General features: G+C 38.1%; 2 protein-coding genes across 2 annotated transcripts; one reads left to right on the top strand and one right to left on the bottom strand.

Annotated features, from left to right (window-relative positions):
• The first annotated feature begins 2,949 nt into the window (after positions 1-2,949).
• Positions 2,950-9,435, top strand: BLOC1S4 (biogenesis of lysosomal organelles complex 1 subunit 4). Its single transcript, XM_070942455.1, has 5 exons — positions 2,950-3,400; positions 3,866-3,937; positions 4,916-5,017; positions 6,298-6,432; positions 8,456-9,435. The coding sequence occupies exons 1-5, from the start codon at positions 3,137-3,139 to the stop codon at positions 8,555-8,557; spliced, it is 675 nt and encodes a 224-aa protein (XP_070798556.1). The 5' UTR covers positions 2,950-3,136; the 3' UTR covers positions 8,558-9,435.
• Positions 9,436-12,810: 3,375 nt separating this feature from the next.
• Positions 12,811-16,070, bottom strand: ADNP2 (ADNP homeobox 2). Its single transcript, XM_070942454.1, has one exon. The coding sequence runs from the start codon at positions 16,057-16,059 to the stop codon at positions 13,438-13,440; it is 2,622 nt and encodes an 873-aa protein (XP_070798555.1). The 5' UTR covers positions 16,060-16,070; the 3' UTR covers positions 12,811-13,437.
• Positions 16,071-20,778: the final 4,708 nt, after the last annotated feature.

Below are 20,778 nucleotides of genomic sequence, written 5' to 3'. Positions count from 1 at the left end.
CAAAAGATAGGGCAATGATTCCAATTATTAGAAATGAAATATGTTGAGAATGATCAAGTAGGGTTATAAAAACCATGCAAGCAGAAATATTAGGCTAGTTGTAGATTTAATAGACTTAAATAAAAATTAAGACAAATTTGCATTCACAGTATTCTTGTGCATGTCAAAACACCACTTTCAAAGGATTTTCAGTCCTATGAGCCATTTATACATGCACAAATGTTTCTTTGAAAGCAACTTTTTCCAGTCATGTGTCTTCAAAATATAGTCCGGAGAATTCAATAATTTCACTAGACTAACGAAGTTTAAATCACATTTTAAAAGTCAAAGGGTTAACATGGAACTTTCCAGAGTTTTATAACAGCCTATTTGTTTATTATACTTATTTATGTGCCATCAAGTTGGTGTCAACTCTTAGTAACCATATAGATTTTCTTCACGACTTGGCCTTTCAGATCTTCCATTGGTAGATTCATTGCCACTGTACCTGAATACATCTCTTCATTTGGTCATTCTTTTCTCTTCCTTCTCTTTCCCAGCATTAGAGCCTTTGTATGTGCTTGTGTGTGTTTTCACGAAGACAATGTCCTTGTGTTTCTCATGAAATCAGTATCTTTCTAGAATTTTTTTTACCACATTCTACAACTGACATGATCAACACAAATGAAGGCCTTTCTATAATGGAACACATACTTATTTTTTGGTATTCTTTAGCTTTCTCAATTATCCAACACAAATCAACAATAATGTATCTTGTTCCTCAGCCTCTTCTAAAGCCAGCTTGAACATCTGGCAAGTCTTTTTCCATATGGGGCTCTAATCTGTGTTCCATGTTCCTAAACATTTTTTTTTTTTTTTGCTAGCATGTGAAATTAAGGATATTGTATGATAGTTTACACTCTGGTAAGGCTCCCTTTTTTGGTATTGGAACATAGATTGACCATGACCACTATGTGTTCTCCAAATTTGCTGGCATATCTTACTTAGGATGTTACTGATTCTTATTCTGTTGTTTTGCCATATTTCAGTGGGTCTCCCCTTGTTTCTTTAGCCTTCTGACTTGGTAATGACCAGAGTATTGATCTAACTCCATATTTTAATAGTAGAGGTCTTGGTTAAGTAGGGAACATCTTCTAAAGTATTTTGTATATTGGCATCTCTATCGTACAGTACTTCAGTGTATTATATTTGAACAATTCATTTTTAGTGTCTTAAAAGTCATCAACTTTCCAAAAGTTTTGATTGATTTCATTGAATAATTGTTGGAAGAAATGTCCATCTGGGTTCAGTTCCAAGTGGGGAGAAAGACACTGGAAACATGGAGACTGCTCCAGGGGTGAAATGCTCCCGGTTCGGACTGGATCGCCTGGTCCGGTAGTGATGGTGGCGGGTGGTTCGGAGAACCGGTAGAAAAAATCCCTGCCACCCCCCATGCCCAGCTGAGCCGCGCAATCATCAGAGGCTTTTTTTTAATTTTTAAAAGCATTTTTTCTACAACCTCTTCGGTGGAAAAAATACTTTTAAAAGTAAAAAAAAAGCCCCTGATGATCGCGCGGCTCAGCTGGGATCGTCAGAGGCTTTTAAAAGCATTTTTTTACAACCTCTTCAGCTGAAGAGGTTATAGAAAAAATGTTTTTAAAAGAAAAAAAAGCCTCTGCCGATCAGGCAACTCAGCTGGGATCGTCAGAGGCTTTTAAAAGAAAAAAAAGTTGGCCACGCCCACCCAGTCACATCACCCCCCCCACCAAGCCACACCCACAGAACCGGTAGTAACAAATTTTACATTTCACCACTGGACTGCTCGGAAGGATGGTTTTAATGGTGAACAGGACCACATGGTTTGAGGTCCTGGGCAGTTGAGCACATGGGTGAGAGAGATTTATACTGTCTTGGGTCCCGCCTTGGAGCTTCCTGTTCCTGTGTAAGAAATGTATTCTGATTGGCTGTCAGGTTCCCATTGGGTCATGCAGGGGTAACTTTGTAAGTTGTCTTGAGTCCCAGGCTTGGTTGAATCTTGCTGGGTGGTGTAATGAAGGGGCTTTGGACAATTCCTATTATGCTTAATGGCTTTGTCCTGGTTTGGATCTTGAGTGAGGCTAATCCTATCACCCTGGAGCTGAAGGTCTTTTGCCTTGTAGATAGGTTGGCACCAGTCTTTCTGGGGCTATTAACAAAGATGGGGACTGCTTTCCAAGAGCATGTTTCTCCTTTTCTAATCCAGGGAGCTATAATATTCTGCCTTTTTAATATTTCCTAGAATATTTCATTCTTCTAGGAGAGGGAATAGGTGCTAACTTCCTACACTGTCAAACCATTTCTGATCATTTCTGCTAGTTTTAATTTTGCTGAAAGTGTTAACCATCCCACCTAGTTTTGTACCTAATAAGCATTCTACCATCTCCCCAAGTAATTAGTGAAAAATGAAAGATTTTAAAAACTGGTAAGTACACAGGCTACTGACTTCTCCTGAGACTTTTAAAAAGCTTTCCCCGCGTGGCCTATAGTTTGGTAATCCAAATTCTGAGCAAGCCATGTCTCAATATCAGCCTAGTCTTGCAGCCTCCTGCAGAAACAAAACAACAGGCTATAAAATACTGGGGTGGATCACGTTTAAGTAACTGTTGTCATCTCTCAACAGATCCGTACACGTACAAACACTGCTGGGAAGTCAAGACAGGAAGGAAAGATGAAAAACATCCCTTATTTTCTTCTACCAGCAGTGTTTGCTCAACTGGCAGCCGTTGCCGTTGCAGAGCCAGCAGAGAATTCTGGGAGTTGAAGTCGCTGAGATTGTAAAGCACGAAAAGATTCCACATTTTGGAGTAAAGCAAGCCGGGATATGCAAGCAAAAAAATCCCCTTGAGGCGGGATTTCTCCCACGTGACCTAAACACGTGCTTCACCTCAAAACACTCGCTTTGGCTCCACCCTCTGAAGTAAGAACGTGAATGAAAAACGCGAGCGAGTAGCTCCCAGTCTCTCACGGTGTCCTCGCTGAGCTTCCGTAGGGAAGGGGAGGCGAGGTGGGGGCCCAACTATTAAACTGTCATTTCGAAGGCCTCCGATTTAAAGCGCCCCGAATCAGGTGACAGGCAGCCGATTCCGGGCTGGGCAAGGTCCCGGAAGACAGGCGGGAGATGGCGCAGGCGGCCGGAGCTCTTTCGGTCACCCTCCCTGAGGAGCCACCGCCGCTGCCTCACTCCTCCTCGTCGTCTTCCTCGTCCTCGAGCGGTGACAGCGGCCACGTCTCGCAGAGTCACAGCAGCGCCTCCGGCATCGGCGACGAACACGCGGGGACAGGCGATGCCTCGCGCGGAGAGTTTCTACTGGCCGCGGCGGCTGCTGACTACGCCTCCTACCTGCTCCCTTCGCCGCTCGAGAACGTCGCCTCAGCCGGGCAGGCGAGTGAATGGACGGGAGGCGCCCGCTTTGTTGGGCGGGCCCGCTTTAAGCCTGGCGCGTCGTCCCGTCGCCTTCTTCGTCCCTCTCTTCCCCGCATAGCCTCGTCCTTCAGACGGCGGTCTTGAGGGAACTCCCCCCGGAGTCTTTCTGGCAGGCATTCCGGTGCTGCGGTCTGTAGCGGCCGTGACGGTTTTCACCAGCAGCGGTTCGACTTCGTAGCAAATTGCTCTAAATCCCAGGCGAGCCCAAAGTAAAGACCGGCGGAAAAGTGGCTCCACGCAACCGGTGTGGCCTTCGAGGGTTGCCGCTTGCTTGTGTCCGTCCCTCCCCCGCCGCCACCCCCGTTGAATAAGCTGAGTTTATTAGGAGGTCTGATCACCACCACCACCACCCCCGCGCGCCTGCGATTGCCGTTTTGCTTCGACTTCGAATGCTTTATTTTGTCTTGGTTTTTCTTTTTGCAGGTCGGGACTTTGGACAAGAGTCTTGAAGATTTATTGATCAGGGTAGATGAGTTTGTGGGAATGCTGGACATGGTAGGTATGCTACCTAAAAAGGCGTGAGTTGCATTAAAAGTTGGTGTGAGGTAGACTGTCCGGTGCTGTCCGTGTTTAAAAGAAACCTGTGGTTGCAATGAAAAGACTGCAGAAATTATCTTTTACACAGATAATTTTAAACGTCCTGACTGACACTAAAAAGATAACAGCAATAGCACTTAGACTTATATACAGCTTCACAGTGCTTTACAGCCCTCTGTAAGCAGTTTATGGAGTCAGCATATTGCCCCACAACAATCTGGGTCCTCATTTTACCGACCTGGGAAGAATGGAAGGCTGAGTCAACCTTGAGCTGGTGAGAATCAAACTCCTGGCAGTGAGCAGTAACACAGCCCTGCAGTACTGCCTTCTAACTACTGCGCCACCACTAAACATTTGTCATCATAACCACAATAGTGGTCAATTCTGATTTGTATGGGGTCTTGTAACTTGTTTTCTATATCTGCAGTGTATAGTAAACTGTTGAAATCTACATTTAGCAAATCTAGAAGCATTTACAGATCAGAATGAAGCCTGGTGTTAATAACAATAACAGAGTTGGAAAGGACCTTGGAGGTTATCCTCTAGCCCAACCCGCTGCTCAAGCAGGAGACCCTATACCATTTTGGACAAATGACTGTCCAATCTCTTCTTAAAAGCCTCCAGTGATGGACCACCAACAACTGTTAAATCAAGCCTGACTATGTGGCTCAGTGGCTAAGACACTGAGCATATCGATTGGAAAGGTCGGCAGTTCAGCGGTTCTAATCCCTAGTACAGGTCTCCTGCATGAGCAGGGGGTTGGACTAGATGACCTCCAAGGTCCCTTTCAACTCTTACTGTTATTAACTTGTATGGGTTGTATACATTAATTTGGAAGATAACTCAGTTTATGTACCATTTTAAATGCATTGGTTAGATTTTGTCAAAGCTTATTCTCCCTAGCTGGTTAACAGTAAAGTATTTTTTTTCTTTTAGATTAGAAATGATTCTTCTCAAGTAATTAATGAAAGTGTGCCACATATTCATGCAAAGGCAATGGAAATGAAGAAGCTCTATAGAAAGATTGACAAACTAGAGGTATTGTTTCAAATGTCAATATTTTAGTTCTCTTTAAAAGGCTAATAGAAATTACTTTCAATTTTATTTTTCTTTCGGAGGTTAGACCTTATAATGTCAGCATAGCAAGAGATAATTTAGTGTATTCTTTGCAGATCCTTAATCATAATCTAGATAAAAAAAATATTTCCAGCAAGAAATTGAAGGACAAGTATGTTTCTATTCACACTGCTTTCCCAATGTTTTAATGAACACATGTATCTTTGATAAATGTTAAAGATAAATGTAAATTTATTTTAAAGATGACATTTCACTTATCGAGACTCAGGTCATGTATAAGTCTGATATTATTATTGCCCAGTAATGTGTAAGTTCCTGTCATAAAAATATATTTTTGTATTTCAGATCTAATGAATCTCTACATGTAGTCCTCGAATTACAACCACAATTGATCCCAAAATTTCTGTTTCTAAGTGAGACATTTTTAAGTGAATTTTGTCCCATTTTACGACCTTTCTTGCCATAGTTGTTAAGGAAATCTCTGCAGTTAACCTAATATGGTTGTCAAGTAAATCTGACTTCCCCATTGATTTTGCTTGTGAAAAGGTTAAAAAAGGGGGCTTACATGACCCCAGGACACTGCAACCATAATAAATATGAGTCGGTTGTCTAGCATCTGAATTTTGATCATATGACTATAGAGATGCTGTAACAGTTGTGTGAAAAAACGTAAGTTCCTTTTTCAGTGCCATTGTAACTTTGAACAGTCACTAAATGAAGTGTTGTATGTCAAGGACTACCTGTACTTGATTCTGAAGAACTTGTCATGTATACACGTCTCCACTCTTTACTGAATCTTCTGGTTTTAGATTAGAAGTTCAAAATACAATGAATCTTGTGGTTCTCAGGTTCCCTTTGGTTTTATTCAGACATATTGCATCATGCTTTCATATTTCTAAACTAAATTGAACTTCTAGAGATCCAGTTCTTGACTAAACTATGCTTGCTACTGTCTCATTCAATTACTTACAGCCCATTTAATTTAGCAAAGTAAATTGTAGGTCTTGAAATTTATTACTCAAGATTATCTGTTTTTCTCTTCCTTTTTTATTCTTACAATCTGTGAAGTAGACTAGGATGAGAAAAATTGACCTATTCAATTGGTGATTTTTTATTTTTTTTTTCTAAGAAAGTTTAATTCTTTTCGGGTTTAGTCCAGTATTCTAATTCAAAACTAGGAAATTAAACCACTCTTTGTTAACATTCTGTTGTTGCTATAGCTATTTTTTCTTTTAAACCAGGCCTTTGTAAAAATGATTGGTAATAATGTGGCTGGAATGGAGGAACAGATCATAAAGGCAGAATCAGACCTTGGAAATTTTCCAAATACGTTAAAGAAATTATTGTACACAATCAACGTGCCATCTTTTCTAAATGTAAGTTTTCTTTATTAAGGCTGACATGATGTAAGATACAAATTGAAATTAGTTTATGGAGTAGATTATAGAAACCTTAGACTTCTTTAATCTCTATAGCAGGGACAAATCTGATCCAAATCTAGATGCATAACTTCCATAAGCACAAGATGGATGATCGATTATTAGGAATTCATAAATTTATGATACATTTACCCCAAATAATTTCCAAAATAACTTTCAGTAAGATAATTATTTTAGATTTTCAAAGAATGTAAAAATGGGGGACAAATGATTATTTTAATATTTATTTTTTCAGGGTCTTCCTTTAAATAAATAGAAAGGAATTTGGAGGACAACAGATATCTGCTTCTGTTGTCCTCCAGAGGAGGGGCTTGGATAAGCATGCCCGTTTCATCCACCATGGTCCTTTATTCTGTATATAAGGCAATTCAGGTAGTCCTCGAGTTAGAATGTTCCTTCAGTGACTGTTCTAAATTACTATGGCACTGAATAAAGGAACTAACAATATTTACCCAAAGTTACAGCCACTTCGGTGCCCCTGTGGTCAGTTGAGCAAGTTGGGCACTTGGCAAGTTACCTACCCTTACGATTGATTGCAGGGATGCTGCAACCTCCACTTGGTTTTCTTCCTTTCCATCTCACCCAAGTGAATCCCTTGGATCTATCTTCTTCCTGACTGAGTTCCCACAGGGCTTGGGCCTGCTTCCTTCCCCATGGGCCCCACATCCTTGCGCCTCCTCCTCCCATCACTCCTCAATTCACTTACCTTTTCTGATGATCACCTTTGTGAAAGAGAAGTGGCCAGTCTACCGCACAGCCTTCCTACAGTTATATAAAGCTGTATGGTATTGCCCTGAAAGTGCCATTTGGGAGCAGCCACAATTATAACAGGTAGTCCTTGACAGGGTGCTTTTGTCTACATGGTCTTTCTAACTTGCTATAAGTTAGACCTCAAAAAACAAAAATTATATATCTCAGGTCCTCTATAGAGAGAGATCTTTGGCTTAGTCTGTAACCACACCATGTAGAAGATGATGCAGTGAGCTGAGCTATCTTGCTCAACTGCTCTCCGTTTCCTTTCTGCGGCTTACCTGCATTTAGAAAAGCTGTGTAAAGATACTTGCTTGAAATAAATACTTTGGAGGACAAAAATCCATTCACTAATTTGGGAGTTAACTAAATAAAGAGAATAAAGATAGAAAGGTTCCCCATCTTGACGTATTAGAACCTCCTGTAGCTAGTGACTTATCTAGGCCTGTTTGTTCAGTATGTTTACCTTTGCACTTAAAATATTTTTATTGGACAACTGCAACATTGAAATAATCTGTACATATTGAGCATGTTTGCATGGCAGACTGACCTGATTATCTACCAAAAGATAAGGATAGCTCCAATTAAATCAGGAATAATGAGACTTCTAACCAATAATGGAGGGCGGGGGAATGTCACATTCCCCTACTGTTTCATAGCAGTTACTGCTATCATTTACTACCAAGGCAACAGCCAACATGGACCTGAGAAGACAGACTTGGCTTCTGCACCTTTTGTCCCCATTTGTCATGCATCTCCTGGCTCTGTGTTTGGGATGGGGGAGTGGGATAATCTGAAAAAAATGGCTGGACTCATTTTTTCAAGTGAAGCAAGTTAGCATACAAGTGGATGAAAAAAGCTGTAAAATATGCCTGAGGCATCTATGCAAGCCTTGCAAACGGCATAGCTCATTTCATGATTCAGAGATGTTTTTCATTTGTGCTCTGCATATTGGAAAACTCTACAATCCTAGACTTTTCATGAAAAATAGTGAATAACATTTCTGACTTCCTTTTCAGAACTTGTATGTTCCAGAAACCCTTTATGCACTTTGAAATTTAAATGTAGTTCCAATCTTTTCAAAATCTGCTTGGTATATTTTATGGAAGACACACAAACATAAGAGGGGCATTTTGTTCCAAACTATTAAATTGTACGTTCTAAAAAAGTCAGGTGTACAAGTATTTTGATATGTAGATTTTCATTACAGAAATCATCTTCATCGAGGCAAAATCAAGCCCTGTATGAGCCACTTGATCTCTTCAAAACTGAAGACTACTTTCCTTGTCTTGATCAAGGACAATGTATATGATTTAACTGGAAGCGGTAACATGTAAAGGAGAGTATTATCAGTAAGATCCAGGCTGGCCTTTAGGTTATTGCTGCACTTTTTTTCAGAAAACTACGGTGCCTTCTTTGTGTGTGCCAGTTTGTCTTCCAGCATATTTACTTTGGCTGGATTTTCTGTAGAAATAATATACTAGTATCTTAAAAGCACAATCTAATATGAAGCCTTAAGTGGCAGCTACTATTATCAAGAAAAGGTAGTATGTATATTATATAAACTATAAGCAAGTCTAACACTATCCTCTTGAGAGATTAGAGAGGGAATGGGAGGGACTGGATACACAGGAAGAAGGTCTTCCAGCCATTATTTTCAGCCAGAATAGTTCAGAAAAACCAACTCACCTCTGTATTTCCCTCTCTCCTAGTATAAGACTAGAGTATGAAAGATTTTACAGCCAAGTATCAAACTGTGTTCCATGGTTTTCTGGGTAAATTCTTTTTGAAGATTAACAAAGTCCATATGAAGAGAAATAGGTGGGGAAAACAAAATATACTGTGTTTCCTGCTGTTAATCTCTGTACCACAGGCATATTTTTGAAATAGTAGTACTTAAAGTGCAATAAGGACCAAAATATGCATTGATGGTAATGATCTTGATTCTGTCAACACAGGAAGAAATCCACTGGCTGACTAGAGCATAGTATAAGTAACTTTGTTCTTTGAAGTGCTATATATTAAAGAAAAACAGCAATATGTAGTTTGCTAAGTTGCAGAAGCAACTGTTTCATAAAGTTTTTCATGAATATCCTTTTATATAAAATGTAAAATGTTTGATCACCAAAGCACTTACATGTTAACTTGTAATTAAGCATTTAAATTTTTAGATTAAAATGCCATTTTAAAGTATGTTGTCCATATCTTAACTACAAAGCGATCTTAAGATCCTAAATGCATTCGAGAAACTGTGACAAGATGGTTGGCTTTTTTTACAATGTTAAGATGGCAGGGGAAAAAAGTATTAATAGCCAAGTCCAGCAGTCCCTGCCACAACTATACACTGAATTTGTGGGACAAGTGGGGCAAGTGAATCTTTTATGACAGTTCTTTTTGTCACAGAAAGCTAGAGGGAACAGGGCCTTGATTTTTAAATTTTTCTTTTTAACTGAGAATATGACATCTTCCAAGAACTATTCTAATCTTTATTCTGAAGTTTGCTTAACCATGATGCACAAAAATGTTGATGTAAAAATGAAAAGGGGCTTAGTAATATATACCATCTATGTAAACCAGTAACCTGATTTATGGTAGGGTCAGCTTTATCACAGGAATATGTGAAAGCTTTATAGAATCTAATTTGAGGAATCACCTTTTTCTGCTTGTACCTCCATCATATCAGCCAATCATTTCTAGTCTTAAATTGTGGGAGACAAATTTACATTCTTCAAACATTTTGGATTTCAGCTCCCATTAATTCTGGCTGTATACCTCATTGAAAAGTGGAGTTCTTGGCACTCTCTGAGCTTGGTTATTTGCTTGCAGATGTTTCGTTACCTATATGTATTTCTTGGAATTATTGACAAGTGTGAAAATACTAGTTCAACAAAGAGAAAGTGGGGCTAAATTGATTAGGAAGGTGCAGTTTTTCATTTGTCCTTTTCATTACCAAATCAATATGATTGTGAGCAACTGAATCAGAATTCTAGTTTTTAGGAATTTACACTTACTAATGGTAACAATATAACTCATTTAAGCCTTTTTAAGTTTTACTTCAAGGGGAATATATCCATCATATCTGGTATAAGAACAAGTTGAAGCATTTAATTTCATTTTCAGATCTGACCATATAGCCTTTTACACGGAAGCAACTGTTCATTGCACCTAATGATATGGTATATGGTAAAGTACTAACATCGGTGCATACATCAGAAACTATTCAACCTCTCCTAAATCAGTAAACTAAACATAGGAAAGAAAAGTGTATCATGTGATTTTACTGATGACCACTCAAAAAACAATTATAGATAATTTTTCAGTCTGGCCTCTGGATTCCTCTATGTGAGTTACTAGCAAGGTATATAACTGGAGGTGAATGCCATCATTAAGATAGAATCAATGCAGAGTTGTTTCATTAAAAAAAGGAACAAGATCCTATCACTGTAATGAGAAACATGTATAGAGCAAAACTATCCGTCCATATAACTTGCTGCTGGCTAGGTTGGGCTCCCACCAATTAGCTAAGCACTGAAGCAGTATATAGTAAATTACTACAATATAGCACAGATGCAAAAGCTATGTTTGAATTCACAGATACCACATTGTATTAATTTTGCTCCTCCATAACTTTGAGCCAGTACTTGCAAAGAAATGAACACCAGTTTGGTGGTGATTAAGTCATCGTGCTAGAAAGCAGGAGATCATGAGTTCTAATCCCGCCTTTGCCGTGAAAGCCAGCTGGGTAACCTTGGGCCAGTCACTCTCAGCCCAATTCACAGGGTTGTTGATGTGAGGAAAATAGGGGGAAGAAGGCATGTTAGATATATTTGCCACCTTGAGTTATTTGTAAAAATAATGTGGGATACAAATAATTAAAATGAAATGCAGGAAACTCTTAAGCAAAAGCACTACTATTGTAACAACTCCATTTCCAATGTTGGTAAGTAATCAAACAGTTATACAGTAGTTTTAAAATACAGTAACAATAGCAATGACAATAAGTGTATTTATTCTCCTTTTCTAAAAATAAGACTTTATACTGTATGAACTTTGACCAAATAACAGTTTAAACTCCCCTCAGTTTAATCTTGGAATCTACCATCTTCCAGAGCAGGTAGTTGTCTTATCTTTAATTGGCTGCAGTCCTTTTATTTTGTGCATAGTATATACGTTTAGTCAATGTTATTCTTCACTTCAGAATCTAATATTTCTCTCAATAATCCTGAAAGATGAAGTGGGAGCCATGAAAACTATTCTTGCTTTCGGTGGCCAGGTCTTCCAAGACCTTCATTCCTGCTACATAATTATCAGTGCTAGTACAGGTGTGACCTTTCAGTTTCTATGTCTCCAGCAATAATAAATTATATTTAAATATCTCTATCTTGATATAACTCCTAGAAAATGAGGCTTCGTGAAAGAACAGAAACCAAACCAGTAAACCCTATTACAATTCTCTGCCAATTATAGAAATCTAAACAGCCTGCAATGCAAGTGCTTAAATTGCAATTATTTACATGCAGTTTCAGCAAAACAAGTCTTGCCATAAGAAACGTTTTTAATAACTAAAATGCACTGTAAAGTCTGCACCCAAAATGTTCTCTGATAGGGTAGTAATAAGCTATGCTGTTCAAATGAATAGCTAGTTATCTTCTAGGGGCTAAAGACTAACCTGGATCTAGAAACTGTTCAATCATCCACTGCCCCAACATATTTTAAAAAGTAGTAATAAAACTGTTAACAGCTTTAGCCGTATTTTTGTTTTAAAATGTCTAACAGGCTTATCTCTTGAATAATTTTAGACAAAACTATTATCTATTCATAGTATCAAAACATTGACCACTATGGCAGAAGTTTTCACTCTGCATTTTGAAGAAAAATAACCCAAAGCTTATAAATGGCAAGCATTTTTTCACATGTACACATTTGTGTATCAATCACAATGCAACATATTCCCACAATAGATTGCTGAAGAAGTTGCCTTTAATCCCATATTCCAAGACAATCTTCACAGCAAAATAGCAAAGTGTCAAGAATTTATTTCCAATATTGTTCTTGACTATTTGTCAGCACAAGGGATTAACAGTCATGAATGCAATACCTATACCTTTCTGGAACAAAATGCAAACTAGAATGCTCGCAGCAAGCTACAGCATTAAGTAAAGTTAGCTCTAGACAGCCATTTTAGTCTACATCAATTTTTCCAACCTGGACACCTTCCAAATACATGAGCTTCACCTCACAGAATTCTGTAGCAAGAATGGCATAATTAAGAATTATAGTAGCATATTTGGGGTATATGAGGAAGACAAATACATCTTAATTGAACAGGTAGCTCCTAACTTTATTTAATCCAAGATGCATTACCAATACTTGAAAGATCTAGAATTTCTTACTAAGGAGAAATTCAGAAACAGCATTTGAAATTATCTCATGTGTACCATTGTACCTACAGGAGCAAATAAGTGTTTTAATATCAGTATTTTTGCATTTGGTACTGGCTATACACTGTCAAGTTTGAACATTTTAAAGTGTGATAAGGTCATATTGAAAGCCAAGCATCTTAATTTTAAACAGAGGGGATGATTCTTTTACACTGTTATAATCATCTAACCAATTTTGATATGTTACCAAAACTATACACTTTATTTTTTTTAGAAGCAATTGTTTTTTAAAAAAAAAATATCTAGAAATTTGTTACACAATTGTATAAAATTCCATGGACAAAACTACATCATAAGCAAGGGAACAAAACAGAACAAAAGGAACTAGAACTTCAGGTATTCTGAAATACACCCCCACAGCACTGATTGTGTTCACACAAAATAGTGAGCTATGATTCTAAAAAAATCTAGTTTATCATTCAGGAGCAGCACATTGCCCTGTGACTCAACCTTGGTATCATCCACTAGTCAGAACTATAGTAACCTGTGTTTACCTAAAAGGAGATTTCTTCTTGCTGATTTCTTATTATAGTCAGTGTTAGTGATGGACAGAACAAAGGACTGATTGGACAAAGTAAAAATGCTTGTGAATGATAATTTTTTTTTTTTGTAATTCTAATTTACTACTGTATGCAAATTAGCCAAAGAACAGTAATATTTTAATATTACAAAAAAATTAAGTGGAATAGTTTCTGATGTAATATGCAGTCTTGGTTGCCTGATATCAGGACTACTTTTTTTTAAAAAAAAATTATACATCCTCCAATTTACATTTTAAATTCAAATTGTGCTTTACATTTTTAAGTTCTGACATACTAAAGCCCAAAAGCACAGATGGCTTAACGTTTTTTATTGCCTTTAGGCAGAAGTATCTCTTTCTCCCAAAAAATGATGCAACATCCACTTTCCATGCACGTAGCATGGATGACAGCAATTCTAGTTCCTTTTTACTGGGATATGGCTTCTTGTGAAAATAATCTGCAAGAAACCTTTTTTGGACTTCATTTGAGCTTTGTTGGAATGGCTTCGGATTCAAAACCAACAGATGAAGATCTTCAACTGAAGTCTCTCCCTTGGTTTCAGTTTTATGATCAGACTTTTGTCGTTTCGAAGGCACACGATTCACCTCCTTTACTGGAATTTGGGCTGTACCATTATTTATAATGAAGAACGGCGGATCCTCATCGCTTTGGTCTTCTGAAACAGAAGCAGCATAAAGATGATCAGACTGCTTCCTCTTGGCTGAAAGAGAAGCATCCTCATGGTTCTCCCCATTCATAAGTGGTAGATCCTGCTTCTCATCAAGGTCAACCTGCATCTTCATAGCTGGCGAGGTCTCTTTAGGAGCACTACGGCATCGAAGCAAATGCACAGTTATAGCTGTCAGAGTCATGTTGCCAGTGTATACTCCACAGCAGTGGATACATTTAAAAGCAGGAGTCTTCAAAATGGTGTGCACAGTTGGCATGATGTGATGCTGCTCTTTCAAATGCATTTCATAAGCATCTGTGCTAGTGAAAGTATCGTAACAAAAAGGGCAAGTAGAAACTTTCTTGTTCTCGCTGCTCATTTCAGCATCCTCTTGTTGCAGTTTGATATACAAAGGAATAAGTGTCCTTGAATTTACACCAGCGAGTACAACAAGATGCACTTCTCTTTCATAAAATTCTTTCGAAGTTATACTGAAGTCAAAATGAGGGAATACTAGCTGACCTTCAGAATCACTCGCAAGCTGAAACCCTTTATCATCATAATCTGAGTGCAGTTCCTTCTTTCCATTATGCGCAGTTTGTGTGTGAGTCACAAGGCATTTTAAATCATAGAAAATACTGGTGCAGAAGAGGCAACTTAACCCATGGATAAAAATATGTTTTAAAAGCTCTGCCTGAGTTAAAAAGCATTTACAAGAAAAACATCGCACCGTCTTATCTTTTAGCCACCTCAGAAAAGGTGCACAGACAGCAACTTTGTCTATTTCACAAGTCATCTCCGTCTTAGATGTGCTACATTTGTGGGCCACTTGCATGTGTACTTGATAGACATTTGATGGGAAAAGCTCACTACAAACAGGGCAAGTCTTCCATTGCTTAGCCTGTTTAAGAACTAGATTCATTGCAGTACTGGTTGGAGAAGTCTTGGTAAGAGTATTTGCAGAACTTACTGCAACAGGAGATGGCACAGTAGCAGGACCCTGAGACAGCTGGGCAACTGGGCCAGATGGCATCAACTGAACAGGTACCTGAGGCGGTGGAACCGTTGCCACCCCACCACCTGGTGGCCCAGGCAAAGTCACAGAAACTGGTGCAAGAGTGTATGTAGGTATTCCATTGACTTGTTTGCCAGTTGGAATTAACTGTCTGAGCACAGGTCCAGTGGCAAGTAAAGTAGCATTTTGAGACACTCCAGGTCTAACCTCTGGTGTAACAGGCTGATTAAACTGTACAATCCCAGGTCCAGCAGATGGGTTTACAGGAAGAACTCCTGGTGTGACTGGATGGTTAAACTGAAGAACTCCCGATGTAATGGTTTGGGGAACTGGAAGAACACCAGGCCCACTGCCAATAGGCCGATTTACAGCAAGGATGCCAGGTGACGAAGGCCTGTTAACGGGAATAGGACCAGGCCCTGGCATAATTGGATTGCTGATAGTTCTGACTGATTGATTACCTACAGGAAGCACAGAAGGCCTGATAGGTCGAGTGAAAGAAATGACTCCTGGAGGAACAGCTCTGCTTATGTTTCCTGTGGGTTGATTTAAGCAAAGAACTCTGGGTCTTACTGGCTGTTTTAAGGGGAAACGATGAGAAACAAAGACTGGTTGGGAAACTCCAGGCTGAAGACCAGCACTATTCTGATTTGCTGGGCGAGAACCAGAAAGAAGGGCAATATGTAACCGGTCAGCAGAAGTCGAAGCTGTCATAGTATTGGCGCTACCTGAAACGCTCAAAGGTGCAACCACATTATGAACTGCTTTTGTCGGCACCGTATTTTGATTCTGATTAACTGATGGAAGTGGAAGTTGAAAACGTGGTGTAGAATTTGATCCTACAGAGGTAGGAATCAGTTGTGAAACAGTATTGATTGTAGACGGCTTGGGAGCAATATTGATAATCTGCAGTGATTTCATTTGTCCTGTTTTTTTAGGCTGAACTGAAATTACACGTCCCAATATGTTCTCCAGATCTTTATGTACTTCAGATGTTAAGACATGATATATTAAAGAATCCCGGCTATTTGCAAAAGCATTACACTTTTTACAGTAGTGATCAGTAAAGTTCTCTTCGCTGTCATCAGGCCTCTCCTCAAAATATGTGCTTATTAGATTTTGAAAATGGCTTACCAACACATGTTTCTTTGTATTGTAGTAGAGCATGTCAGAAAATTGACACTTCTGGCATACAAAGTTTACTGCATCATTCCGGAATTGTTTCATACCACCACTCACATTATAATTTTGTATTTTCTTCTTGGAGTGAAACATTCGGAGGTGTTTTCCTACTATCTTAGAATGCGAAGCAAATGAACATTCTGGACAAGGAACAACTAACTCTTGATCCATTTCATCTTCATGGTAGCGAGTCAGATGATTTTTGAAAGAATTAAGAAATTTTGATGAAAATTTGCACAAGCTGCAGCAATATGGATTTGTTCTGTATCTCTGAAAAATAAGAAAAACGGGCATCATTTGTAGAACTCTCAAATAATATATTTATCAACTGGTCAATTCATATTACCGAAAAAGCACCACAGTATTGTTAACCAGATGTGAACTTTTCTTCAGATTATAATAATCTAGCTTCTGTTTTGAATAATGTTAATATAATAATACAAGTAGTATGAGGACCAAGCTAAATGAAATCTAAACTTTTTGCTGCTGTTTGCTAAGAATCAATAAAATTACTACAATACTAGCAGTGTGGACTCCAGCTTAGTCTAAGAACAGAAATAAATGAGGAAAGAAAGGAAAGAAGCAATGCCCTTCTATGTCATAAGTTTATACAAGAATTACCAAAATGAATATCAAATATCTATTACCATTTATGGTTAAAAGAAAATTAAAGGAATATATCAATGGAAATCTTTAGTCCATCAAATTAAGACAAAAAATTTAAAGCAGAATAAGTTGTTACTGGAACTGTAGAGGAATAAATATGCCAGTGCCAATTAGATGTTCAATATAGTTAATTACGGAGTCATCAAAGAACTAACAGCTGTAGTAGCTTGTATTCAAAATGCTGCAAAAGGAACCACTTATTCTGCATGCAATTCTGACAATTTAATGAAGAAACGTATAACAAAATAAATAAGGTAACTGACAAAATGCAGAACAATCAACTTTCTTATTCTATTTTCAGAACATCTTCCCGTTATAGAACATTAGCTTTTGAAATTAAAAGAAGTCTTATAATACAACATAGTACCAACTTTTCAAATCAAAATTGTTTTTTTTAATCCAACAAGGCATGTTCAAACAACTGAATCCATTTATATCTGCAAATGATGATAACTATATTACATACCTTTCTTTTAGCAACACTGTCCCAATGAGATACATCATTCCATGAAGTACTAGAGAAATATTTTTCTCCTGGATCAAAACTTTTCAGAGTCTAAGAAAAAGCAAGGTGGGTAAGAAAATACCTCATAACTAAAATAAAATGTTACTTAATGCAGTTACTTTAAAATTAGAATGAAATTCCAAAGCCTGGTTTAATACCCCAACTTTTTTTTCCAAATCCTATAGCTCAAGCAAACCACAATTACCAATGCATAATGTATGACCTTTATTATTTTATTTTTTTAAAAAAAATCCACTCCAAACAAAAGGCGAATTATGGCCTCACGGACTTGGCATTACCATCCTGACCATAACTGCTTTCACCTTCCTAAATGATTTTCAAGAATGGCTTTTGGCCAGCTAAAGTAGGCCCACTCATTTGAAATCAGTAATTTTATCTGGTTTGTGCCAATCCAAGCTCAGCACTTCACATTCTCACAATGCTGGGGGTCTTCAATAGCAACATTTCTGGCTCAACTATGGAGCAGGAAGAAAGCCTGGAAGTCATTGGGTGAGCAAATCCCTACCTTGCCCTATTTTCTCTCTCCTTTTGAAATCAAGGTGGCAGGGCACTCTATCGTGGTTTTTTAATTAAATAAAGAAATGGCAAAGCAATGGCATCTTTCCTGCTTTTGTCCTCTCAGAAATTAATAAAGAACAAGAAAGGAAGGGGAAAGATGAAGTAAGATGTTGATTGGATGCTGCTTTTTGCATTTCCCAATTGGATGGAAAGCTGGCCTGGCTCATTAATAGCACTAAATGTTTGTGAATATGATATTCTGATCTGTCAGCGTAATAAAGTTTTGAAATAATCTGAAGATGGCAAAAGTGAAAGCTGTGCTGATGCAGAATCCCCTCTGATGGTTTGGGAAATGAAGCAGGGAGCACAGTGCAAGTACAAGTAAATCCTTATAGCCATGTTTTCAACCGTTTAGCAGTGATAATTCAACAGTAATATTTTTGCCCACTTAATTCAATCAAATTAATTGAGTTTTGAGGCCACCTAACTTCAAAAGGACTCGGAGCATCTTACAATATTTAAAATTTGAGGAAGATTGGCTGTCTAAAAACACAAAATATAAATAAATATAAATAAAAGATGAATGTTCAGACACGTCAACAACATTCACAAGAGATTTGACAGGGGTTCCAAAATACCCTAGCTCCAGTCCTGGGAACAAAACTAGGCCTTTAGGGAATTCACAAACACTTGAAGAATGGGAATCATGCATAACTCTGAGGGAATGTTGCTCCCAGAAGCACATGCTTCCATGTATTCAATATGCTTTTTCCTGTTATAAATTCTAGATGTACAGTAAAACTAAACTTAAAGTATTAATTCAACCATGCATTCAATTTTTAAGATTTCTCATCAATGTTGGAAATCTATAAGTGATATTAAACACAGAATATATTTTCTTCAGCTAAAATGCATGATATCTAGTTATGCCAAATGCTTTCTCACAGGGTTTTTGTAAGAATCAAATTAGCAAAAGAGAGGATCATATATGATGCTGTGAGTTTATACAGGAAAATCAGAATATAAATGCAATATAAAAATAACCAAAACAAATCTCTTCAGAGATTTAAATATCTATATTTATCTGAGATATTACAATTGATTTGGTGTTTTATTCATCTGAAAAGTTTTTGTTTATGTAACTAAGGAAGCTTATAAAATTTATTTGATTTCCCTTGATTTTAAGATATAAACTACTATATTTTAAGACAATTTTTACATACGTGTATTTGACTAATCTGTATTCATGCAGACATTATAACTGCAATATTAAAATATGTTTAAGCGACAGAAAACTATTGAAACCTAAAATAATATTTTTTCAGTTGCTTAACTTAGACTTCTACCTAGATGAGTACTGTAGTCAAGGAGACCAGACAAAATAGATACAGTTGCAAGAAAAAGTATGTGAACCCCTTGGGATTACGTGGAGTTTTGCATGAATTGGTCATAAAATGTGCTCTGAACTTCATCTAAGTCACATCAATAGAAAAACACAGTCTGCTTAAAATAATACTACACAAACATTAGATATTGCCATGGTTTAATTGAACATAACATGTAAACATTCACAGTGCAGGGAGGAAAAAGTATGTGAACCTTTGGATTTAATAACTGGTTGACCCTCCTTTGGCAGCAATAACCTCAACCAAACGTTTCCTGTAGTTGCAGATCAGACCTGCACAACGATCTGGAGTAATTTTGGACCACTCCTCTTCACAAAACTGTTTCAGTATAGCAATATTCTTGGGATGTCTGGTGTGAATCGCTCTCTTAAGGTCATGCCACAGCATTTCAATCGGGTTGAGGTCAGGACTCTGACTGGGCCACTCCACAAGGCGTATTCTGTGCTGTTGAAGCCAATTTTTTTGTTGAATTACTTGTATGCTTTGGGTCATTGCCCTGTTGCATCACCCATCCTCTGCAGAGCTTCAGTTGGCGGACAGATGGTCGTACGTTTTCCTGCAAAATGTCTTGATAAACTCGAATTCATTTTCCCATCAATGACAACAATCCGTCCAGGCCCTGAGGCAGCAAAGCAGCCCCAAACCATGATGCTCCCTCCGCCATGTTTTACAGTGGCGATGAGGTTTTGATGTTGGTGTGCTGTGACTTTTTTTCTCCACACATAGTGTTGTGTGTTCTTCCCAAACAACTCAATTTTGGTTTCATCTGTCCACAGTATATTTTGTCAGTAGTGCTATGGAACATCCAGGTGCTCTTTTGCAAACTTCAAACGTGCTGCAATACTTTTTTTTGGACAGCAATGGCTTCCTCCGTGGTGTCCTCCCATGTATTCCATTCTTGTTTAATGTTTTCCTTATTGTAGATGTGTCAACAAAAATGTTAGCATGTGCCAGAGATTTCTGTAGGTCTTTAGCTGACACTCTAGGTTTCTTCTTTACCTCATGAAGCATTCTGCGCTGTGCTCTTGCAGTCATTTTTACAGGACGACCACGCCTAGGGAGAGTAGCAACAGTGCTAAACTTTCTCCATTTGTAGACAATCTGTCTTAACATAGACACATGAACATCAAGGCTTTTGGAGATACTTTTGTAACCCTTTCCAGCTTCATGCAAGTCAACAATTCTTGGTCGTAGGTCTTCTGAGAGCTCTTTTCTGCGAGGCATGGTTCACATCAGACAGTGCTTCTTGAAACCAGTAAACCCAAAACAGGTGTGTGTTTTTAAAGGGCAGGACAGCTGTCAGCAACACATCCAATATCATCACACTGATTGGAGTCAAGGTTGGCTCACTCCTGGCTCCAATTAGCTCTTGGAGAAGTCATTAGGCTAGGGGCTCACATACTTTTCCCTCCCTGCACTGTGAATGTTTACATGTTATGTTCAATTAAACCATGGCAACATCTAATGTTTGTGTAGTATTATTTTAAGCATACTGTGTTTTTCTATTGTTGTGACTTAGATGAAGTTCAGAGCACATTTTATGACCAATTCATGCAAAACTCCACGTAATCCCAAGGGGTTCACATACTTTTTCTTGCAACTGTAAAT

Source organism: Pituophis catenifer, unplaced genomic scaffold (assembly GCF_029215685.1).
Source record: "Pituophis catenifer annectens isolate HBS135680 unplaced genomic scaffold, rPitCat1.0.hap2 SCAF_3, whole genome shotgun sequence".
NCBI classification, from domain to species: Eukaryota; Metazoa; Chordata; class Lepidosauria; order Squamata; family Colubridae; genus Pituophis; species Pituophis catenifer.
The sequence above is the reverse complement of the archived record's forward strand: the minus strand, read 5'-3'. Positions and strand labels throughout refer to the sequence as shown.

Excerpts from the sequence above, each read along its gene's own strand:
- BLOC1S4 (XM_070942455.1), top strand. The coding sequence starts at position 3,137 with ATGGCGCAGGCGGCCGGAGCTCTTTCGGTCACCCTCCCTGAGGAGCCA. Across the intron at positions 5,018-6,297 it reads GAAAGATTGACAAACTAGAG|GCCTTTGTAAAAATGATTGG; the intron begins GTATTGTTTCAA and ends CTTTTAAACCAG. Across the intron at positions 6,433-8,455 it reads ACGTGCCATCTTTTCTAAAT|AAATCATCTTCATCGAGGCA; the intron begins GTAAGTTTTCTT and ends TTTTCATTACAG.
- ADNP2 (XM_070942454.1), bottom strand. The coding sequence starts at position 16,059 with ATGCTCTACTACAATACAAAGAAACATGTGTTGGTAAGCCATTTTCAA.